Source organism: Podarcis erhardii (assembly GCF_964252035.2).
Source record: "Podarcis erhardii genome assembly, chromosome: 16".
In the NCBI taxonomy this organism is placed as follows: domain Eukaryota; kingdom Metazoa; phylum Chordata; class Lepidosauria; order Squamata; family Lacertidae; genus Podarcis; species Podarcis erhardii.
In genome coordinates this window covers 17,114,286-17,139,203 of record NC_138514.1, presented here as the reverse complement: position 1 = coordinate 17,139,203, position 24,918 = coordinate 17,114,286, and the positions used below count along the sequence as shown (strand labels likewise).

At 45.9% G+C, this 24,918-nt stretch overlaps 2 protein-coding genes across 3 annotated transcripts; one reads left to right on the top strand and one right to left on the bottom strand.

Moving 5' to 3' along the window:
* Positions 1 to 291: 291 nt before the first annotated feature.
* Positions 292 to 8,776, bottom strand: LOC309331896 (6-pyruvoyl tetrahydrobiopterin synthase-like). 2 transcript variants are annotated; one of them, XM_081844479.1, is made up of 6 exons: positions 8,619 to 8,772; positions 7,292 to 7,365; positions 4,774 to 4,796; positions 2,884 to 2,940; positions 1,181 to 1,251; positions 292 to 759 (listed from the first exon to the last, which is right to left on the bottom strand). In XM_081844479.1, exons 1-6 carry the CDS (start codon positions 8,717 to 8,719, stop codon positions 549 to 551), a joined length of 537 nt encoding a protein of 178 aa, XP_081700605.1. In that variant the 5' UTR covers positions 8,720 to 8,772; the 3' UTR covers positions 292 to 548. The 2 variants fall into 2 exon arrangements, with proteins under 2 accessions (XP_081700605.1, XP_081700606.1); XM_081844480.1 differs by lacking the exon at positions 2,884 to 2,940 and having other exon boundaries at positions 8,619 to 8,776.
* A 1,703-nt stretch (positions 8,777 to 10,479) lies between these two features.
* Positions 10,480 to 22,778, top strand: PTS (6-pyruvoyltetrahydropterin synthase). Its single transcript, XM_081844483.1, has 6 exons — positions 10,480 to 10,672; positions 12,413 to 12,492; positions 16,989 to 17,011; positions 19,201 to 19,257; positions 19,939 to 20,009; positions 22,312 to 22,778. The coding sequence occupies exons 1-6, from the start codon at positions 10,584 to 10,586 to the stop codon at positions 22,451 to 22,453; spliced, it is 462 nt and encodes a 153-aa protein (XP_081700609.1). The 5' UTR covers positions 10,480 to 10,583; the 3' UTR covers positions 22,454 to 22,778.
* Positions 22,779 to 24,918: the final 2,140 nt, after the last annotated feature.

The window sequence follows — 24,918 nt, the reverse complement described above, 5'->3', positions numbered from 1 at the left end:
TGCTCCAAGGTCCAATAACGAACCTAGTCACACTCTTTAAGGAACCATCATATGTTTTGCCCTTAAGGACAGGTATACTCTTCCCTCTTCATTCCTTGACTTGCTATTAGCGTGGGGTTCAGTGGCAAAATTGTCACTTTCCACTCACTTTCTGTAGGCTTTTGAGAATAGTTAGGGATTCTTTCACTCTTTAAATCAAGGTGTTTATGTACTGTAGGGTTTGTTGCCTGCTTAAATTTAAATTTTGCTGTCTGAAGCAGCAGTTATATATTCTCTCACTTTCATTCCATATCATAAACCAAACTTTTTTTATTACTTTTGTATACGAACCTCTTGTGAGCATTGGGTTAGAGGAAAATTCACTCATAATGGATGCACATCATAACTCTAGCCAAAGATTCTAAACCCCTTGGCAGTGTGCGCATGAATACATGTAAGTGCTGGACACGCCTGTGGGTTCAGACTTTGTAACCTGCGAAGGATCAGTGGATTTTCCCCAAGCCCACAAATGGAGCACATGGCAGGAAGGGCGCAATCGTGACCAGCAGTTACATATTTTTAGGACTGCTACAAAGCTTCCTTTGGTCATCTGTGGGGGGCATTTTGCAGGCGTTCACGACAGTCGACGGAGCTGGTATTTCTCCCCTATAGACAACGCTGCTCTCATCTGTATTGTAGAGTTTTATTTTATGAAGAGCCGTTGCAGGCAAGTGCTTTCGAAGGTTCTCCCAGATGAATACAGCGAGATTCTCGGTTGTGCTGGAGATTTGACAGAGACAGAATCAGGGCATTAGGCTTGTCTGCATCTTTCTTGCATGTAACTTAGAGGAACACAAGAGAAAGTGGCGAGTGGTTTGCTGAGGCTTTCATAAAAGATGTGAGAGCTGGATAAAAATTGAACACAGTTGAACTATTCCTGTGATTTGTTTTAACTCTTTTTAATAGCGACTTTTAAATTGTTATAACCCTCCCAGGAACCTCACAGGGATCACACTGGGTGCAGAGCCTTGGGGGGGGGGCACTGCAACTATGTTGTAGAATGGAAGGCGAAGGTTGGGGGAGGGCACCAAATTTTGGTGTTGCACAGGGCGCTGCTGAAATTTGAGACCCCGTGGTCCACTACTGACAGTGGGTAAGGTATATGACTATCATTATCGTGAGCATCATCCTGGTTTCTTACCTTACAATGTTGGTAAAGTAGGAGACATCTCGGTCAAGATCCTTTTTGTCAAGGGGCTTTGTGATGGCTTCCTGGGGAAGGGCAGAAAAGGATACTAAGCAAGATAAGGCAAAGGATGCGAAGTGAGTAGCAAAGAGCAGTTAACTATTATAAATTCATTTAGTTTCCACAGAACTCTGTTGAAGAATTCTGCACCAAGACAAGCCAAAATCTTACACCAAGTATAATTTAATTCTTCAGTTTGAACGTACTATATGAATGTGCCTATAGGGATAATCATATAAGCCTATATGAATATGAGTACTTGCTTTGAAGAAGAGGAGTTTGGACTTGATATCCCGCCTTTCACTCCCCTTAAAGAGTCTCAAAGCAGTTAACAATCTCCTTTCCCTTCCTTCTCCACAACAAATACTCTGTGAGGTGAGGGAGGCTGAGAGACTTCAGAGAAGTGTGACTACCCCAAGGTCACCCAGCAGCTGCATGTGGAGGAGCGGGGAAGCGAACCCGGTTCACCAGATTACGAGTCCTCCGCTCTTAACCACTACACCATGCTGGCTTTGGGCAGTGTGCGAGGAATTCTGCTTTTATTTTTGCTACAGGGCAAAAAGCTATGTATAGAGTATCGAATTCTTATCATCAGTGGAAGAAAATGTTAGCCCCAATCTCCTCCTCCCCCTCTGCTTTAACTTTGGAGAGTTCACCAAATATATTCAAGCCTAATAGGGCCATGAAGGATAGGAACCAGCATTTATTTATTTTTAAAAAACTGGGTCTTAGAATGCTGAACTTTACGTTCAGCACCAAATTATATGCAAGGCCCTGCATCACAGAAGAGTTTTTTTGCTGAACCTATTCCTTGGTACTTTGAAAAGCAAGCAAACCAATAGCAATGTTTTGATTAATCAGTTTTACTTTTTGGCATAGCAGGATTGTTAAAATAATTGTTATTTCCCTTATGCACATATGAGTTAACTCGGGGGTGGGGAACCTTTGGCTCTCCAAGTGTGGCTGAACTGCAACTCCTATCAGCCCTGGGGCTGATGGGAATTGTAGTACAGCCATGTCTGGTAGGCCAAACATTTCCCTGAGTTAACATGAAATTCATTACAACAAGATACGATGATGGTCCCTAGACTGGGATGCTTTTAAAGCTACTAGTTATTATGGCTACCTTCAGGTTCAGAGGCAACATGCTTGGGAACATGAGCTAAAAAAGGCTATTATCCTCATGTCTTACTTACAGGTTTCCCATTGGGACATTTGGTCGAGCCATTCTGGGAAACAAGAATTGCTAAAACAGATGGAACCTTTCATCTGATTGAATAGTTTTCTTCCGACATTCTTAGTACAGTATATACTCATTTCTGCAATGTCCTTCCCTCTTTTCTTCCCCGCAAGGCAAAATAAAAATAGATGGCTCACTAGGCTGACTGAAATTGCCAAAGGTTTTAGTTTGCATTTCAAACAGACATACCAGCTGCTGGTTTGCAAGTCCTTGAACAAACTTTGTGATTGACCGCTTGCGCTCTCAGAATGAAAGCTGGGTTACGCGAGGTCTTTTTCTAATAAACAGCAGTCATCAACCTTATGAGAGTTGGAAAGCTGGGAAGTGCTGAGCAGATTTGGGCTAGAGAACCATTGCCCTCCCCTTTGTGTTTACAGTTTCAGCCGAGAATCTCCCAGGCACAATCCAGCATCTTTACCTTCATGAATGCTTTCAAATCCTCCAGATTTATCACCATCCCAGAAGTGGGATCAATCTAGAAAGAAGATCAGTGGGCATCTCAGCAATCTATGGACAGGAGATTTTGTGGGAATACAATTTACTCTTTGAATTCCTGATGGCCGCTGGAGAATTTCTACAGCCATCTAGGAAAGGAAAGTCTGGGAGCTGGCTAGCACACTAAAGTCAAATATACACAGGTATGACCCAGAGGTTAGTGGCGACCCACTCCACGCTAGAGGGTGTGGGCATGAAGTCTACTGCAATTAGTCTCAGAGCCTTCTGCATGGCACTCCCAACGACCCAGAACTTTGTGTCTAGTTTATAATGGCTGCCTCATGACATGGGTGTGCAACCTGAAACATTTTTTTAAAGCACGGTCCTCAATCTCTATGATCTGACGATGTGGGCTTTGCAGGTGGAAGCTTATGCCATAATAAAGCTGCTTGCCTTTGAGGTGTCACCAAAGCTGCAGCAATGGGCTAATGTGGCAACACTACTCAGAGTTAGAGACTTGGCTTTTACGGTTACAGGTTAGCAATATAATAGCTAATAGTGGGGTGGAAAAAAGGTCCATTGGGTACAATCGACCTTGCAAGCTCCAAAATGAATTGGGAGCTGCCTATTCAGTCTGGATCACATAGGAGAACTTCTTGGTGGTTAATCAAAATAATAAATTGATATATACATGGTGTCTATGCAAAAAAAGCCTCTAGCTCTGTAGTAGTAGTAGTAGTAGTAGTAGTAGTAGTAGTTTAGTCATTTAGTTGTGTCCGACTCTTTGTGACCCCATGGACCAGAGCACGCCAGCAGACTAGTTCAGTAGACGTTAGCATTTTCAGAACTGGGATCCATCATTAGCCCAAACGTGCATTTGGAAGCCCACATTTTTTTATACCATATATTTGTATGGTTGTAGGTGCTGCTGCAATCCGCATTAGGTGAGGCTGCAACCCACCAACTAGACAGATGTTCTAGGCAACTTAGCAGCTCACAATATCATAAATACAACCCTTAACACAAGCCAACTAACCAACAGCAGAACCCTAATGCCTTTCCCCTCCAATGTTCTGTCAATTTAATGTTAGGATTATGCACATTCATGGGCTCCTGAATCACAAGCCTTTAATACTCTTAGTAATTATATTTCGTGGCAATAATTATTTCTAGGGTTGCCTTTTTAAATGTGCATTACATTGTCTCCATGCAAACGTAAATATGAATATTGTCTCTGTGTGCATAAGCATATGTAAAGGTAAAGGGACCCCTGACTGTTAGGTCCAGTTGCAGACGATTCTGGGGTTGCGGCGCTCATCTCGCTTTACTGGCCAAGGGAGCTGGCGTACAGCTTCCGGGTCATGTGGCCAGCGTGACTAAGCTGCTTCTGGCGAAACCAGAGCAGCACACGTTTACCTTCCTGCCAGAGCGGTACCTATTTATCTACTTGCACTTTGATGTGCTTTCGAACTGCTAGGTTGGCAGGAGCAGGGACCAAGCAATGGGAGCTCACCCCATCACAGGGATAAGAACCGCCAACCTTCTGATCGGCAAGCCCTAGGCTCTATGGTTTAGACCACAGCGCCACTCACGTCCCTATAAGCTTATGTGCTTTCCTTCAAACCACATAATGAAGACTTTCTGGAAGATGGTAAGTTAAGCTCTCATCACGTGTACTGTAGAATAATACTAGCCTGTTGGTCAAATATAATTTTGGCATTCTCCATTTTTCATGATAATTCAGTGATGAGCAGGTTGTAGTGGAATGAATGATGTTCATGGAAGAACAAATGAGCCAAAACACCTCTTGAGTCTGCCAGTCACACCTAGCTACTCATGGTTTCTTCCCTACGCCACCCATGGTTTTACTTACTTTTCCATGGACAGTTACCACAACTAGAAGAGAAGAAGAAAACAATTAACTCTCCAAGACCTGTCTGCAGATCCTCCTTTATTGCTTGTTCTGGAATGGGGACAGTGTTGGAATCTCATGGCAAACCTGTCAAAATGTGAACTTGCACAAAGCTGAACAAAGAAAATTAAGTTGATACAGCAGCTAACACATACATCCCTTGAATGGTGAATGGATGCAATGGTGGTTGAAACAACAGACGTCCGTTTTGCTTCCAGGCTATTAATTAACTCTGAAAATTCTCCATCTTACCAAGTTCCTCCTGGTTACCTTGATCCTGACTTATTCCAACCCAACTTTGCAAACACATCTTAATGCACTGGCACCTGGTGCTATTTCCATTTTATTTTATTTTTTAAATAATATTTATTAGAAATTTCCAATTACAAAAGAAATAAAAAGAACAAAACATCCCAATTTAAAATCTTATTTTCAATAACATCTTTCCAGGACTTCCCCTCCCCTCCCCCTCTTGTATTCCAATTTTTACAAATAAATTCAGCAAATTCTTATCCCAGATTTTGAACTTATTATCATTAGCCCAGTTTTAAAAATATTTTCCCATCCCTAAAATCGACCTGTTCCCTTCCGCGCGTTCCCTCCTTTAATATACAATACAGATTAAAATAATCAAATATAATTAATTAAAATAAAATTGTAAAATATAATTAAGATAATCAAATATAATTTTACGCCCTTTGGATTCCAAATTTCCCTCCCCCCTTTCCCGGTTGCGTTCCCAATGTTCATCAACGTCTTCCTGGAGCTCCCACATCTATCTAAGCCATAGTCCTTTACCAGTCATCTTTAATTTCAAATGTCCAATCTTGGAAGGAGTCTATCTCAAAAAGGCCCATTTCTTCCATCCAGATTTTTATATTTAGGAGTAAAAACTCCAATTTTATTTCTTAGACTTTTCAAATCTGGATGTCCCAAATGTTCCCACTTCCAACTTTATCCAATTCTTGTTGTTCTTGTTGTTCTTGTTAATCCCTCTCCTCCTTTCCCCCCCCCCCCCGCTCTCCTGCACAAATGTTCTAATTCCAAAAGCTTCTAATTCCTCTGCAGAGGCTCTGTTATTCAGGAACAAAACATTATGCCAAGTCCCTTCCATTCTTCAATAGATAAATCTATTGTCTCCTTTAGTGTGTAGACCTCTGTAGACAAAATAGTGTTCCATTCCTGCAGTTTCCCAGGAGATAAAAAGTTCTATTCAAGTTCCAAGCCAACAATACTTGTAATATCCCTCAGCTCCTCTAGGTGGATTGCAATAACTCAGTTCCCTTCCAGATCACGCCCACCAGTCAAAATAACTTGTTATTCCTTCTTTTAAGCAATTTGTATCCAATTTATAACAAATGTAACCGGCAGAGTCCTCGTAACAAAGTTCTCATTTTTGTTCTTCCGCTTTGACAGCTCTTTGACAGCTGTCAAAACCTCTCTTTCTCTTCTCCCGGCGCTCTCACAAATCGCTCCCAGGATTCCGGGGGGTGGGGGTGGGGTTTGCTTTTTAGTTCAATTCCACTTTTCTCCTCCAGCTCAATCTTATAATTTTCCATCGCGAAGTTAGTAACTTTGTCAAAATAGGGTTGCGCTCGATCTTAGTTGTCAAATCCTTTACTTTAACTCCTCTACGACGGGGGGGGGGGGCTGACTTCCTTTTTGCGCCTCCCCCGCTCGCTCCGAATTTTTAAAAAAATTTATCCCCCTTTTTAGTCCAGGTTCCAATTACTCACGGGTTATTCTTTTAAGTCCAAATTTTCAATAGAAGAAGTCAGCACTCTCCGTCAAATGGCATGCGGCTTCGCTCGGCAGGGGAAGCGGAGGACTCAAAGCACCCCCCCCATCACCCGTTCCGCAGCCTTTAAAAAGGCTCCTTCGCGGGTCGGGGGGGCGCAAAAGGTGCCAGCCGAGTCACCATGTCCATGGGTTTCAGCGCCCATGGTTTTTGAGGGTCCCCACATCGCCGGCGCTGTAGGACCCAGCCCCTGCCGAGCAGGCTCCCTCCGGAGCTCGGAGGGAGTCCGCCATTCGGCGATGGCGCCAACCCGGAAGTCTGGTGCTATTTCCATTTTAGTCCACCTGGCCCCATTGTTCACCCCCTGATTCACCTTCCAAGAGTGATTCCAAAGCACTCAACCTCTTGTTCCACCACCTCTCAGTTGTGTTTAGGCTCCCGCCATTCGATTTGGAGGTCCTCTACTCTTATTCAAATCCTAGGCTCTGTGATTCTATCCCTGGCCATTTATTGGCATGAAGAACCTTATGGGGATTGACTGTGTATTCAAGCCATGTAACAGACAAATATATCCAGCCTCTGCTGTTCCACAATGTATCTGACTACCGGGAGGCTTGAATTATCAAGAGAAAATTCAGGTGGAAACCCCCAAATAAATTTTCAACAGCTGCTCTACCCTCCACCCCATGGTGGTGTTAAAAATAAGCAGGATCACCCGCAAAGTTATTCAGGCCACCTCACCTTTATAATTGTGTCCATGCATCTGACTGCACGGCCCAAACAGCTTCATATTCTCTGCGTCGCTCAGCATCTTGCTAGAAAGAAAAATAATGTGTCACTGGTGAGCAAGCAGCAAGCCTGGGAGCCAGCTGACACTGTGCAACCCAAACTGCTAGTCCTATTTCTGGTTTATTTTTTGTTCCGGATGGGTCCCACTCAAACAAGGGGTGCACAAAAGCAGCATTCCCTCACTTGGCACTAGCACCCAACAGGACAGCTGTGCTTCTCTCTCATAACAAGCCTTTAAGGAGCCCTGGTATTCACCAGAATGACCTTTCAGTGGCACATAATTTGGAAGCGACTGGTTCTTCGTACCTCTGGGAATTTACATTTCTAGCTGAAAGGTTCCCTCCCCTCTGGTCCCATTCCCCAAACCCTCCCATTTCTTCAGTGAATTCAAGATGCTGAGCATTGGTGCTCCAGTGTTAAGATAGTGCAAACCCAATCCCAGCCACTAACAAGGCTCACACCTCTCTTTGCTTTCAAACATTCCCAGCCAGCTCCCTGCCCCCAGCTTTTTAATACACCATCAACTTGCTTTGCATATGCTTCCTTTCCCAAGTGAGCACTGGACAGGCACAGGTGGCTTATGGATAGCTTTCCTAACATCCAGCCAAGGCTGCACAGATGGACTCAGACTCATTACTGTACACACATTCTGCACAGTTACTGCATAGAAGGGGCTGCATTCATCTCCATGCTCCAGCAATTGTGTGAGCATTGAGTGAAACTTTGTGCATGAATTATTATGTTCCAAAGATTTAATTTCACAAGCTGGAGGAAAGAGGCTAGTGCAAGAAATGGAAATGTTTCTGAGCAACACCAAAACCCAGCAGTTTACAGTCTCTCACCCCAACCCTTGCCTTGTTACCCATGCCTCTTTCATTCCTCCCTTCTTCCAGTTTTCTTCTCTTACCCTGTTGCTTGACTCCCACACTTTTTCAGCCTAGATGGTAAATTCCTTGGGGCAGAGAGCTCCCCTCTCTCTTTGGCTTATGCTACGCTGCAAAGTGCACTTCCATTAACGGTGCAGCACAGCAACAAGCATAGCAAGATTTCCAACAAAGCACTTTACCTATGACTGTGCCACAGCAGTGAATGAGGGGAAAGCATTTCTATTTCCTAGATTCATTAGATATTAAAAGCATCAACCTGCAGTTTTCAAAAGTTTTTAAATCCCCCAAAGTCCCATTTTTTTCAGCCACTGGGTACCAATCCTCCAGCCAACAGCTGTGCATCCCAGATGTATCCCCTGTCAGAAACCACCAAATCATTGGAAGCAAGTTACCAGGCCAGCCTATGGGAAGCACTAAATGTAGTTATCCTGGAGAAGGTCGCTGTCCTCGGAGAGGTTGTTAGGATCGTTCTTTGAGACCCCTGGTTCTGCATTGCTGGAGTTGAGCTGATCTTTCGTCGGAGGGCAGGAAGAGTGAGAGGCTCTGCTAATGACAGCAGCAGAGGAGCCACATCCTAGATAAAGACCAGCCGCTCATCACATGATCAAGTCACAGAAGAACTTTATACACTACATCTTGGAAGCTGAGATCATGGGATGGATAGAAGAACCAATCAATTGACCCAGAAGGAACATGGAGCGCATGATTGGCATGCTGAGGTTTCTGGGTTATTATGTAGCATCTATAGTTAAAAGGGTCTCATGTGACGTCACAGCTGTTCCCAATCCTGTACTCAGTGGCCAGCCACATGCGTGTGGGAAGCAGGACCCGGGTGCAACTGCACTCTCAGCTTCTGCAGTTTCCAGCAACTGTTTTTCAGACACATACGGCCTCTGAACTGTTCTGTTGAACTTACTTATGAGTAAACATGAACAGGATTGTAGCCATGTGTCACAATTTCTTTCTTCTTTTTTTTCAACTTAAATTTTTATTAGTTTTCATCAGACATACATTCCAATACATTCATTGTATTAAAACGTTTCATACATAACATTAGCTCTATTGAGCTTTGGACTTCCTTCCTCCCCTTCGGTAAGTACCATATATTTTCTTTATATCAGGTATTTTATACATTTATCTATTTGATCATAAGCTGTTGAAGTTAATCAAATCCTGCCAGTGTCTTTAAAGATTTACAGTTGTCTCTTATATAATCCAAGTATTTACTCCAATTTTCAAAAAACTTTTGTTCATCCTGATCTTTTATTCTCCCCGATATTCTAGCCAGTTCTGCATAATTAATCATTTTGACCTGCCATTCAGTAATAGTTGGTATTACTTCTGTTTTCCAATTCTGGGCTAACATAGTCCTTGCTGCTGTCGTGGCATACAGGAATAGGTTTTTATCTTTCTTTTTAACATCTTTTCCAACTAGTCCCAGTACCACAATTTCTTCAGTGCTGGGAGCAGCAATAGCGGACAGACTTGACAGTCAAAAATGTTTGTTTCCTCGACTATTGCCAAAAAATGTTCATTACCAGCATCTGCTCCCTGTGCCTTTATTTATTGTCGCAGTAGGACAAAATAGTGGCTGTGATCCAGCACAAGATTGGATTCATGCCTGTGGGTATGTTCAGCTGCATATTGGCTTGTGGCTACTGCATTTGTCTGGAACGCAAAAAAACCACAACAGCAACAGGACCAGTCAGAGACAAGGCCAAGAAAATGCTGCATTCATTCATACTACGGTGGTGATGGTGGTTGTGGTGGTGGTTGTTTGTTGTTGTTGTTGTTGTTGTTGTTGTTGTTGTTGTTGTTGTTGTTGTTGTTGTTGTTGTTGTTGTAGTAGTATTTCAATGCCAATATCATTTCAAGCCAACTGACATCTATTCAGAGTAGACCCACTGAATGTGCATCGATTTAACAGGTCTAAGAATGACTAGCGTTGCATGCAACCCTAAACCTTTCTACCGAGTATTTCATCTGTAATTATAATGTGCATGCTTTCAGCATTTAAAGGGTACTGGGAGACTGGGCTTGCCCTGCCTTTTGCCAGCTCTGCAGCCCTTCACGCATATTCCAAAACCTTTCCGAATGAAGCAAAGTCCCCCCCCCCTTCCACCTGCGCCATCCTCTTAACAGACTGACACAACATCTCTCCTTTCCTTTGCAAACTTTCTCCAACAGCGGGCAGAGGATGGGGCGGAAGAGGGATAAGGAAGAGGCTTCAATTGCCGCTACTGAGCTTGCGCCTTCTGCCCGCCGCGCAGACTCAGTAGCGCCCCCTCGGGAAACCCAGAAGTGCGAGCCCCCGGCGGCGGAAAGCGAAGACCCCCGCCCACCTGCCCGGCGTTGCCATGGCGCCACCTTCGCGCTTCGCCGGGCCTAGCCGGCTGGCCCGGGTTTCCCGCTGCGTCTCCTTCAGCGCCTGCCACCGGCTGCACAGGTGCCGGGGAGCGGGGAGGGAGCTAAGAAGCGCCCCTTTTCGGCTGCTTGCTAGGAACGAAGGGGCAGCGGGCGAGCGGAGGGCGCGCGCATGCGCGGGGGGGGGGGCTTGCGTATATATGTATATATGTATGTATATGGGGAGGGGGCGTACGCTTCCTCCCTTTCCACCAAGACTCGGCTTTCTTCGCAGCAAGATCGTGGCCGAGATTCCCGATGTGATGTTAAGGTTTAGGGAGATGGTTGCTCTGAGCATGTGCAGAGTGCTGCCCGAAGAAGCAGTAGGGAGGCACCCCTTATACAAATCCCCTCTATATGGAGCCGTTCTGTGTGTGTGTGCATGTGAATTTTTTTTGGCTCCAGGGCTCCACCTCAGAATCGTTCGTCATACCAAAATCCAGCTCTAAGCAGGCTTTGTGAAGTTAAGGGGGATAGAAAGGATGTGGGGCTTCCAAACTTCCTTTCCTGCAGAGCAAGGTATATGTGCTGCTTTGATGGGTCAGGGCTGGGTTCAAGGCACAGGTTTCACTTAGACTAGGGCTGAACCCCAGCACCTGTTTGCAGTACCAAAGTGTGTTATGCATCCTCCCCACTCGCCACTGAGCAACCATTATCTAAATTGCATAGGTAAAGGTAAAGGGACCCCTGACCATTAGGTCCAGTCATGACTGACTCTGGGGTTGCGGTGCTCATCTCGCTTTATTGACCGAGGGAGCCAGCGTACAGCTTCCGGGTCATGTGGCCAGCATGACTAAGCTGCTTCTGGCGAACCAGAGCAGAGCACGGAATCGCTGTTTACCTTCCCGCCGGAGCGGTACCTATTGATCTACTTGAACTTTGACGTGCTTTTGAACTGCCAGGTTGGCAGGAGCAGGGACCGAGCAACGGGAGCTCACCCCGCGTTGCTTGGTCCCTGCTTCTGCCAACCTAGCAGTTTGAAAGCATACCTGGTACTAATTCATCCCTCTTTCCAAAGCACGATGATGACGACGACACACATTTGTGTTTCACAGTAGCCATGTAAAAGAGGAGAAGTGGAGATTTGTATTTCCACACATGCAGTGGACATAAACTAGGGTGATGCACCCAGCTGTGAGGCTTCATAGTTATTTGTGGGGGGGCATGGAGGGAATGATACACTCTTCCCTTTTTCCTTCTGTCCCTAAACCTGAAGAGGGGCTGTGACTCTTCAGCTTTTCCCATCCTTACACATCTACTAAGAAATACTCAGTGTACTACTCGGTGGGGCTTACATCTGAGTAAATATTTTTAGGGTTGGGCTGTAATCCTTACATGTGAAAATGTGCCCCAAATTATTTCTTCAGCTATTCAACCAGCTCTTTAAAAAAAAATCTCTTGACTAATTTTTTTGCCTCTTAACTTTCTTTTATTGTGGGTTGTCCTTGAATCAGTCTTGAATGACTCCCATGTTTTAAAAATTATGCATTTTACAACTTTGGAAAGGAACTACTGGTTACGAAAGTTCAGCCCTCTTGTGACACTTCTTAGTCAGAAAAGATAAGGGACAAAAAGCTCTTGTTTATTCTCTGGAGATGGGCATGTTTAGAATAAGACCCCATGCAGAAACATGTGTAAAACTCACATTAAAACTGTAGCAAAAACAAAAGTTGCCCCACCAGGTTAGTGAGAAAGCACGTGTGTATGCATGCACACATGTTTTCACATGCTTAAATTGGTGAAACTGGATTAGTAACAAGCTCTTTAATGCACTTCTCCACAGTAACTTGCTGAGTGATGAAGAAAACAAGAAACTTTTTGGGAAATGCAATAACCCCAATGGACATGGGCACAACTACAAAGGTGAAGACCAGCTAATCTGAGCACTCATGTACAGCCATACCTGCGTGTAGTTTTAAAACTCATGGCATTAGGATGAGATTTGATCCTGGGCTTACTAACTTAAGTTCTACTAAGCTACGACTTGTTGGTACTTATGCCTGATAAACTTGGTGTATTCCATTGGGTATATAATGCAGGAGATATTCCTGTGTGGGTGATAAATCCTTTGCAGGAACTTCTTATGCTTGAAAAACTCAGTGAGAATTCACATCTCGTAGCAAGTGCTTTGCACACAGAAGTTTCCAAATTCAATCCCACACATCTCCCAAGTGGAAACTGTGGAGAGCCACTGCCAGTCAGCACAGATGATAATGATCTAGATCCGGGATGTCCCACCGCTATCAACAGGTCAATCCCCGGGTGCTAGCAGTCGATTGTGGTAGATCATGGGCTCATTTTCCTCTGCATGGGAAAAAGAATATCTGACGATTGCCAAAATAAAGCTGCACGCTTTATTGTTTACTGAGTGATCGTTTGGGGAGAGCCCCCGTAAAAAAAGCTCAACAACTTTGGTTCTGTTCCCCCCCCCCCCAATGGGTAGGATACAGTAATCAGCAAGGGAAACCCACATGACCTGAAAGTGTTGCTGTGCAATGCCAGGTCAATGATTCATAAGACCACTGCCATCCACGACCTGATTGTGGATGGAGGATTTGACCTGGCATGTGTGACAGAGACCTGGTTGGATGAAGCAGATGGGCCTGTCCTTGCCGCTGCTTGCCCACCAGGTTTCTCTTACGCACAGCAACCCAGGTCATGTGGGCGGGGAGGGGGGGTTGCAGTGATTTTTAGGAAGTCATTAGTCTGCACCAGGCGTCCTATTGGGAAGACCCAGTTTTCTGAGTGCATGTTCTGGAAGTTGGGCAATAGGGGCAGTACAGGATTCCTACTGGTGTACCGACCTCCCCGCTGCACCAAGGATTCCCTGCCCGAGCTGCTTCAGGTCGTGGCGGATATGCTCCTGGAGACACCTAGCTTGGTTGTCCTGGGGGATTTTAACATCCATGCCGACACGACCTTACAAGGGGCCGCTCGGGACTTCGTGGAAAGCATGGCCTCCATGGGGCTGTCCCTGAATAAGTCTGGCCCAACTCATAGCCACGGACATGCCTTAGACTTGGTGTTTACCTCTACGGATGTTGGTGATCTGACATTAACTAAAAGCGAAACAAAAGAAGTGCCATGGTCAGATCACTTCCTGGTGCAACTGGACTTCTCCGCAACCCTTCCCCTCCGCAGGGAGGTGGGACTGATTCGGATGGTCCGCCCCCGCCACTTAATGGATCCAATTGGCTTCCAGAGAGTGGTAGGGGATGCTTTATCCCAAGTTGATGGCCTTTCAGCTGATTCCCTGGTGGCACGCTGGAATGCGGAGTTAACCAGGGCTATTGACTGTCTGGCTCCAAAGCGCCCTCTCCGATTGCATGGAGCCCGGACAGCCCCGTGGTTTTCCCCGGAGCTGAGGGTGATGAAACAATCGTTGAGACGGCTAGAGCGCCGGTGGCGGAAAACTCATTCTGAATCAGACCGGACACGGGTTAGAGCTCAACGTCGAGCCTACCAAGTGGCAATGGCGACGGCGAAGAGGGCCTTCTTCACCGCCTCCATTGCATCTGCAGAAAACAGCAGCAGGAGACTTTTTCAGGTGGTTCGCAGTTTATCGGAACCACCTGTACCACCGGGGCCTGGTAGGGACCCCAAGATCTCCTGCAATGCTTTTGCAAAGTTTTTTGCAGATAAAATCGCTCAGATTCAGAAGGAGGTAGACTCCACAGTGGGAGCAGGGCCAGGGCGGGAGAGTGCTAGAGTTCTGTCTGGTCCTGTTATATGGGATCAATTCCAATCTGTTACCTCCGAGGATGTGGACAGGCTGCTTGGACGAGTGAAACCGACCACCTGTCTCCTTGATCCTTGCCCATCCTGGCTGATAAAAGCGAGCCGGGAAAGGCTGGGCGATGGGCTTTGCAGGGTGGTGAATGCTTCCCTCTGTGAGGGAGCCTTCCCAGACCCGCTGAAAGAGGCGGTCATTAAACCGCTTCTTAAAAAAACATCTTTAGACCCGGCCAATTTGGCCAACTATCGCCCAGTCTCAAATCTGCCATTCTTGGGCAAGGTGATTGAGCGGGTGGTTGCTGAACAACTCCAAGCACGCCTGGAGGAAACGGACCATTTGGATCCCTTCCAATCGGGATTCAGGCCTCACCATGGGACTGAAACTGCCTTGGTCGCACTGGTTGATGATCTCCGGCGAGCTAGGGACAAAGGTGAGAGCTGTTTCCTAGTTCTGCTGGATCTCTCAGCGGCCTTTGACACCATCGACCATAACATCCTTCTGGACCGTCTAGAGGGGCTGGGAGCTGGGGGCACTGTCATACAGTGGTTCCGCTCCTTCCTCTTGGGCCGTGTCCAGAAAGTGGTGGTGGGGGGTGAGTGTTCAGACCCCTGGGCTCTCACTTGCGGGGTGCCTCAGGGTTCTGTCCTCTCCCCCATGCTTTTTAATATCTATATGAAGCCGCTGGGAGAGATCATCAGGGGGTTTGGACTGGGTGTTCATCAGTATGCAGATGATATCCAGCTCTACCTCTCCTTTGAATCAGAACCAGTGAAGGCGGTGAAGGTCCTGTGTGAGTGCCTGGAGGCGGTTGGAGGTTGGATGGCGGCTAACAGATTGAGGTTGAATCCTGACAAGACAGAAGTACTGTTTTTGGGGGACAGGAGGCGGGCAGGTGTGGAGGATTCCCTGGTCCTGAATGGGGTAACTGTGCCCCTGAAGGACCAGGTGCGCAGCCTGGGAGTCATTTTGGACTCACAGCTGTCCATGGAGTCGCAGGTTAACTCTGTGTCCAGGGCAGCTGTCTACCAGCTCCACCTGGTACGCAGGCTAAGACCCTACCTCCCCGCGGACTGTCTCGCCAGAGTGGTGCATGCTCTGGTTATCTCACGCTTGGACTACTGCAACGCGCTCTACGTGGGGCTACCTTTGAAGGTGACCCGGAAACTGCAATTAATCCAGAATGCGGCAGCTAGACTGGTGACTGGGAGTGGCCGCCGGGACCACATAACACCGGTTCTGAGAGATCTGCACTGGCTCCCAGTACGTTTCCGAGCACGATTCAAAGTGTTGGTGCTGACCTTTAAAGCCCTAAACGGCCTCGGTCCTGTATACCTGAAGGAGCGTCTCCACCCCCATCGTTCAGCCCGGACAATGAGATCCAGCGCCGAGGGCCTTCTGGCGGTTCCCTCATTGCAAGAAGTGAGGCTACAGGGAACCAGACAGAGGGCCTTCTCGGTAGTGGCGCCCGTCCTGTGGAACGCCCTCCCATCAGATGTCAAAGAGATAAAGAATTACCTGACATTCAGAAGACATCTTAAGGCAGCCGTGTTCAGGGAAGTTTTTAATATGTAATGCTGTACTGTTTTTAACACTGATTGGGAGCCGCCCAGAGTGGCTGGGGAAACTCAGCCAGATGGGCGGGGTATAAATAATAAATTATTATTATTATTATTATTATTATTATTATTATTATTATTATTATGGGTAGATCACTGCCATTTGTTTATATTGGGAGTAGATCTCAGTCTCTTTCGGAGTTGGACGTCCCTGATCTAGGTGAACCAATGGTCTCACTCAGCACATGGCAACTTCCTGCATCCTTGTGTTTTAAATTTGAGGAGGGGATTCTCAGCTATGTGAACCACTCCCTGCCCAACCCCCCCACCTTGATTCTGCTCACATACTACAGCTTAGATGGGAGTGATCTGGAGGGCTGGGGGGGGAGGGAAACCCACTCCCAGGGGACTCTTAAATCACAGGACTACCCCATGTGGGGCGGGTGTGCTCCCCCAGTAGCTTTTCATAAGCAGGCCTTCAAATAACCCCAGCCACAAACTGATGTACGTTCTCCCTGTTGGTTTGCATGTGGGAGGTGGGGAGGAATATTTGGAGGGCTACTTCTGGGGAGCAGCAGTCTACCCACCACAGGACATCCTTTTGCCATAATGGACACTCTCCCCCCGCCCCCCAATAGGGTGGGCTTTTCCCCTCAACACCAGTTTTTTTTACCAGGAGCAGTCCTCATTATTCTGAGTGTTTGTGTGGGGGTTTTTTTGTTTTGTTTTGCAAGCATTTGTTTTGAGTACTCAAAAAAGTTGTGGAAACTGGGTGCTTGCAAAAACACAGTTAGGTAAATGCAGAACTGATAGTTATGCTCCTGTATTGCTAGTTAAATGCAACAGAGGAGAAGTGTCTGAAATGGCTTTTCCATATAATAGTGCCTCTTTGTGGCAGAAAATCAGAGGAGTTACCGGTATTTTGCAAGCAAAGATGTAGGGAAAAAGGGTTCTTTTTTGAAAACTTTTGGCTGAACTTGATGAGTATCTCTATGTACGTCATCATAATTGATTTGAAACTCACTATGACTTGCTATTTTTCTTCTCTTTCTGCTTCCCCACCCCAGTGGAAGTAACTGTACATGGAGAGGTAAGTATAAACTTTTCAAGGCTTTTGAAGTACATTTCAGATTGTTTGGCTCCAATGTGCCATTTTTTAGATTCTAGATAACAACCAACGTGGGTTTTATCCAGTCTTTATTTTGCAACATTTTGATGAGTCACAGCCCATATTGTGGCTTTTGGATTTCAGCCTAGAAAGAGGAAGCTGTTCTCAGTGAGTGCTAGTCGTGAGGGCAGAAAAAGGGATTTCCTTCATATTGTGGGAGTGACTCATAAGAACATACACAGATCCCTGAAGGAACAGGCCAAAGCATCCTGTTCTCACAGAGGCCTCCAAGATGCCCGTTATGGGGAGCCTGCAAGAAGGCCCTCAGTGCTTCCTACTTAGAGTTTGGATTTGATATCCTGCTTTTCACTCCCATTAAGGAGTCTCAAAGCGGCTAACATTCTCCTTTCCCTTCCTCCCCCACAACAAACACTCTGTGAGGTGAGTGGGGCTGAGAGACTTCAGAGAAATGTGACTGGCCCAAGGTCACCCAGCAGCTGCATGTGGAGGAGCGGAGACACGAACCCGGTTCCCCAGATTACAAGACTACCGCTCTTAACCACTACACCACACTGGCTCTCAATCCTCAGCAATTAGTGTTCAGAAACATATTCCCTCTGACAGACTCAGTCATAATTTTGGATTTCCAAAATTTCCAAGGCACAAAACTCTTTGTCTTGCACATCCAGGCTTTTCTTCCTTGCTTCCAAGGTGTGGTGTGTTGCCCTCTGACCTCAGAACTCACCATGGGGACTGGGCATCATGCCCAGGTGAAGTTTGAGGATTATCTCAGCACCCAGAAGGCTGCATTCATGTGTACTTCACCTTGCAATGCCTGCAGTTGTTTTTTCTTACTCAGATATGTGAAACTGGTGCTCTGATGGTTATTGTCATGGAGACGAGAAGGCAAAGTGGTCCAGATTATTGCCAAAGCTCAGTAGCAGAATATAGAAACCTGTCTTCAGTTGAGTCAAACCATTTCCCCATCTAGCTCAGTATTGTCTACACTGACTGTCAGCAGCTCTGCAGGGTTTCAGACATGGAGTTTGTCCCAGCCCTACCTAGAGATGCCCAGAATTGAACCTGGGACCTTCTGCATGCAAAGCAGATGCTTTATCACTGAGCTACCATCCTTCCCTTGCTTTGCACACAGAAATTCCCAGGTTGGTTCAACACCCCCACATCTCCAGCTGAAAGGTTTTAGGTGGCCAGTGGTGGGAAAGCCCCCTGCTTGGAACTCTGTCTAGCAGAGTAGACTGTGGGGCTCAGTGGGCCAATGGCCTGGATAGTAGGGAGAGTTCCTTGTTAGAGTTACAAGAGTTACAAGAGACACAAAGCTCCAAACATTCCCCAGATCATACTGTCTTTTTCTTATGAGATCTTGTTACCTAAAAAATGCCCAGGAAAAAATGATTTGATGGCTTAGATCCAACTGTACTGGAAATCAGATAAAATGTCTTTTATCTGAGAGATGTCAAGTTTTAGAGAGTAAAATACTGATGCTGCTGTCTTGAATAGATCTAGCCTGTGACTTGTAGGAAGGAGAACTTCCTAAAGCAAAAGAAGAGCCATTCCTTTGAAACAATTTCCCTTCTCTTCTCTTCCCTACCCTGTACCCTTTACTAGTTTTGATTCCAACAACAAGCTTTGTGATAACAAACTTGAACAGAGGAAACTTCTGTCCAGCACCAGAAATTCCAGAGAGGCTTCCTTGATTCATTGCTGCTGTTGAGGGTGCTGTGATGTTGCTCGCAGATCGTGGCTACAAAGTCCTAGGTCTATAGCAAATCTCATAATGCAGAGCTCTCTGTTCACTCACCCATTGCACCAGACCAAAGTCCAGTGTACTTGGCAAGCTGTGAGCTTCAGAAATCTTACATTTTGGCTCTCAACACAGTGGCAAGGCCTTCTGTTGCTGCTGATTTTTGAACAGGGGCTATGAGAGGAGCGGTTTAGCAGCATGAGATTTTGGATACCAAGTTGTGTGCCTTTCTTTGGACTAATACTTAGAGGTAGTCACCGATAGGCAAATATCTCTGCTGTTTACGTTATGGAAAACATAGCTATTAGCTTCTTGTCAGGCTTAAGACCACAATAAAAGTCCATCTGGTCCAGCACTCTCTGTTCTCCTTTGGCATCTGGTTCAAGCTCTGTTTGTCCTTGTTTTGTAGATTGATCCTACTACTGGTATGGTGATCAACCTCACAGATCTGAAAGACTACATGGAGGTAATAATGCCCTATTTTTTATAGTGGAAACATTGTCTGCAGTACTCCCCCAGCCCCCAGCCCAGTGTATGCTGCAGGGAATAGTGGGTTGTGGGGGCAGGAGGCTGATGCAGGAGAGAAACATGACTGGGAGAGCAATGAACACAACCTGAAAGCTTTTGCATTTTCCTTCAGACAGGTAGAGGAAAAGAGACAAGGGACGCATCAGTCCTCCTAAACTAAGGCCAGAAGGCGGGGGAGAGAGAGCAGACCAGTTGCTTGTCTTTCACGATCTGGACAAGGAGGGAATTCCTCCAGATCAATAAGTGATACACCTTATAATCCAAGCAGTGAACTATTCATCTCCCGCTTTGCTACAACCTAAGAAGAAACGGCCCATTCAAACAGTTATGCATCATTGCAGACCTGTAATAAGAACCAACATTCTTATTTACGTTTTATTTATTATTTATTTCCATTATTCCCTTTTTCCAGGGAGCTTACGGTGTCTTAGGTTTTATCCTCAGAACAACCCTGTGAGGCAGGCTAGGCTGAGAGATGGTGACTGGTTCAACGTCATTCAGTGAGCTTCCTGGCTGAGTGGGGATTTCAACCCTGGCCTTCCAGGTCTTTAGTCTAACACTGCTATGCCACACTAGACATGGACATAACTGTTTAACCTCCTTTCCTCTCTATCCTTAGGAAGCTATCATGGAGCCTCTTGATCACAAGAATCTGGATAAAGATGTTCCCTACTTTGCTGAAGTCGTAAGGTAGGGGAGCTTTCTGCATCTCATTATGAACTGGGGCTGTTGAGTTCCTCTTACACAGCTAGTCCTTTTTTTGCTTTTTTATCATTGAATCGTAGGGATACTGTGGATATAATTGAATTTTGATTTCATTTGACAAAGTCCTCCATTATATTTTGGTTAGCAGGCATGTTCAATACAGGGGTTGGCAACCTGTGACCCTCCAACAGGGTCAGGGATGATGGCAGTTGTGGTTTAGCAGTCCCTGGAGCAGTGCCTAAATGGCTCAGGACTGCAATACCTCAAGGACCGCCTCTTTCCATTTGGACATACCCGGACCCTGAGATCATCTTCTGAGGCCCTTCTTCGTGTGCCCCCTCCTTGAGAGGTCCGGAGGGTGGCAACACGAGAACAGGCCTTCTCTGCAGTGGCTCCCCATCTATGGAATGCTCTCCCCAGGGAAGTTTGCCTGGTGCCTTCATTATACACCTTTAGGTGCCAGGCAAAAATGTTCCTTTTTAACCAGGCCTTTGGTTGATCTGATTTACATCCTATGCCCTTTTAAAATGTGTTTCTTTTCTTGGGGGGGGGGGCTATTGGGTTGTTGTTTTAATTTTTATTACGTATTTTGTGGTTTTATATCTTGATTTTATTCTGTGAACCACCCTGAGACCCCCAGGTATAGGGCGGTATATAAATTCAATAAATAATAATAAATAATAATAGAGGGCGCTAGATTTCCCATATCTATGTAAGTGATGATGTGGTCAGCTGGGTTCGTTGTGTGTTGGAGAACCATACTCAAGAGAGTGTTTATCTATGGCTCTCCTCAAACTGGAGGGAGGGTTCAATTCAGGTGCCATAATTCTCTGTCTTAATCCTGAGACTCCATAATTTTTTATTATCAGTTACTTAGATTGATAGGGGGTGGTTGGGATCCTTATCTTACTTGCAAATGACACGATACTGGAATGGGATTGCTAGCACGTCAGAGGACAACAACAGAATAACAAATTAAAAATGGCCTTGACCAGATGGTAATTGGGCCAAAACAACCAAAATGAAATTCTGCATAGGTATAGAGGGGATACCTGGCTTGGCAGTAATATTTTATTTATTTTATTTTATTTTATTTTATTTTATTTTATTTTATTTTATTTTATTTTATTTTATTTTATTTTATTTTATTTTTAATTTAATTTATTCAATCCCCACTCAGCCATGAATCTCACTGTGGCCTTGGGCCAGTCACGTGTGTGAAAAGGATCATGGGATTGTAGTTGGTCTCAAGCTGGACATGTGTTAGCAGTGTGATGCTCCTGTCTAAAAGGCTCATGCAATTTCAGGCTGCATTAACAGAATCGTAGTTTCTAAGTCAGAAGAAGTAACAGCTCTACTAATTAGGCATAATTAGGCTGAACTAATTAGGCATAATCTGGAATATTGTGTCTAGTTGTGGGTGGTGCCCTTTAAGCAGCGTCTGGACAAGCTGGAAATGGTTCAGAGGAGGGCAACATAGAGGATCAGCGATATGGAGAATATGCCCTATGAGGAAAAATTGAAGGAGCTAAGAAGGTTTAGCTTGGATAAGAGAAGACTGGGGGCCAGAGGGACGTCACAGCCCTCTTCAGATTCCTGAAGGGGTTGTCGCAAAGAGGGAAGGACTAGATCTAATGGCCGTTGCACAAGAGAGGGCAGGTTTTGGCCGATCATTAGGAGAAGCTTCTTGAGGAGGTCAACAGTGGTAATTTTATGGGACAATTTATGTAGCTAGAAGTCTTTAAGGAGAGCCTGGACATCCAACTGTTGGGGGGGGGGGCGCAGGGAAGGCTTGTTCTATGGATTCCTTTCACTGAGCAGAGATTAGACCAGAAGACTTCCAAGGCCCCCACCAGCTCAAGGATCTTGTGACCATTTTTTTTTACACTATATAGGCAGATTAATGTCACTTGCCATTCTTTTGTGCATGTCCCATTGGGTGGGAAATCTTTGTATGCAATGCTTGTGGCCCTTTTCAACTCCGTACTCTTGTTAGACTTCAAACCTTCCTCAGCAGTATATTCTAATGCAAGCGCTCAGATAATCTGTTTTGGATGAGTGCAAAAAACTTTCTAAGCTTATGCAACTCAAAAGTGAATTGGTGAAAATACTGAAAGAAGCACAGGCGTGGAGATCAAGGGTACATCCATAAAGGATTCTTGTAGATCGTTGTGCAGTGATCCACAGCAGTTTCTCCCTCTGGTGTAGGCATGTCCCGAGTGTCTGTGAAGATGACAGAAATCTAACTAGAAGGGCAGAATGGCTAACTCGCTGTTCTTTCTTACAGCACTACAGAGAATGTTGCTGTGTACATCTGGGAAAACCTCCAGAAGCACCTTCCTAAGGGGACTCTTTATAAAGTCAAAGTGTATGAAACAGACAAGAACATTGTTGTTTACAAGGGAGAGGGGACTGTTCTGGAGAAATGAAGATGCCTTTGTCTTGATGCCTTTGATCTAGTGCTGGTGAAAGAACCCAGTCAACTGGAGGATTAATAAGCTTTATCTGCTAAGTGTAGCCATGAGAAATCTAGAATGTATCTTATTTGTTAAAGATATGCTGTAACAGAAAGACAGCAAGGCTTTTGTGAAGGAAGTGAATCTTTTGTGCAGTTCTGTGCTGTTGGAATTAGTTGCTGTCTTGATGTGTCAAAGTGTCCTCTATTTTTCTAGATAGCGAGAAAGATGTAGCTTCTCTGCCCTTTTGTATCTGTTTCCGTTTACATGGCACAAGAGAAGAGTCACACCAATTCAAGATCCTGAGTACTTACAGTCATACCTCATGTTATGTCCTCTTCATGTTACGTTCTTTCAGGTTATGTCCCGCAACGACCCGGAAGTACTGGAAGGGGTTACTTCCGGGTTTCGCTGCTCGCGCATGCACGCAAAATGATGTCATGTGCAGATGTGCAGATGTGCCACTGTGGGTTTCGTTCTTTTCATGTTGCGAACGGGCCTCCAGAACGGATCCCGTTCACAACCAGAGGTACCACTGTATTCCGTCTGGCAGCAGCTTTTCATGGTCTAAGGCAGAGAAGGTGTTTCACTGATCCCATTTTCTCAGTGGTAGGGGGACCTCCAGCCCACAGGCCTCATTAGACCTGGAACAGATCCCATGTTTGGCCTGCAAGGCCATTTCCCCCAAATCAGAGGCATCCTCCCCCCATCTGATGGAATATGTGGCACCATGTGTGTGGCAGTTAAGGACTTGACTCTAGAGGAACAATTGGGGTACTTAATATGAGCTCTCAATTGCTCCTTGCCAAGTGGGGCTCGCTGACAGCTGATTAGCACTGATAGAGATCCTCGTTGGGATCGGCTGCTCCAGGCCGTTCCCCAATGGGAACTCCCTAGTGCAGCTCAGGGGGCCTTATTGATAGCTGGAGATCCCATGGATTAAACTTGGGACCTACATAGAAAACATGTCCTCTCCCATTGAGTTGGCCATGGACTTTTCCCTTTACTCCTATCAGGGTCCCCAGTTCAGATCTTACGTCTGCCATGATTTTAGGCTATGTTCACACACCACTTCTCAAATTGATGCAGATCGAGTGCTTGGTTTTTCTACGTAGTCCACACACAATCGACCTCTGATGCATTTTTTTTTCTTGCCCCTGAAAAGCACTAATTGAGAAAACTGGTTTTACTCCAAAAATAAAAGGTTGTTGCAGACTGAGTCTGCATTACCCTGCAGTGTGTCCATTTGAAAACATGTAGGTGGTCCCAGATATGTGTGTGTTTGGAGCAGGGCAGCTACACCCACCCAATGATATCGTGGATGGGTGTATACAAAGATTGCTCTCACCATTCTCTTCATTCATTGGGGCTTGTGCAGGGAGGATAATCATCATCATCATCATCATCATCATCTTCTGCTGCTCCCAGCTAGTCACCAGTCTAGCTGCCGCATTCTGGATTAGTTGTAGTTTCCAGGTCACCTTCAAAGGTAGCCCCACATAGAGCGCATTGCAGTAGTCCAAGTAAGAGATAACAAGAGCATGCACCACTCTGGCGAGACAGTCCATGGGCAGGTAGGGTCTCAGCCTGCGTACCAGATGATAAACAGCTGCCCTAGACAGAATTGACCTGTGCCTCCATGGACAGCTGTGAGTCCAAAATGACTCCCAGGTTGTGCACCTGGTCCTTCATGGGCACAGTTACCCCATTCAGGACCAGGGAGTCCTCCACACCCACCCACCTCCTGTCCTCCCAAAACAGTACTTCTGTCTTGTCAGGATTCAACCTCAATCTGTTAGCCACCATCCATCCTCCAACTGCCTCCAGACACGCACACAGGACCTTCACCGCATTAACTGGTTCTGATTTGAAAGAGAGGTAGAGCTGGGTATCATCCACATACTGATGAACACCCAGCCCAAACCCCCTGATGATCTCTCTCAGCGGCTGCATGTAGATGTTGAAAAGCATGGGGGAGAAGACAGAACCCTGAGGCACCCCACAAGTGAGAGCCCAGGGGTCTGAACACTCACCCCCCCCACTTTCTGAACACGACCCAGGAGGAAGGAGCGGAACCACTGTATAACAGTGCCCCCAGCTCCCAGTCCCTCTAGACGGTCCAGAAGGATGTTATGGTTGATGGTGTCAAAAGCCGCTGAGAGATCCAGCAGAACTAACAAACAGCTCTCACCTTTTTCCCTAGCCCGCTGGAGATCATCAACCAGTGCGACCAAGGCAGTTTCAGTCCCATGATGAGGCCTGAATCCTGCCTGGAAGGGATCCAAATGGTCTGCTTCTTCCAGGCATGCCTGGAGTTGTTCAGCAACCACTTGCTCAATCACCTTGCCCAAGAATGGAAGATTTGAGACTGGGCGATAGTTGGCCATATTGGCAGCATCTAAAGATGGTTTTTTAAGAAGCAGTTTGATAACCTCCTC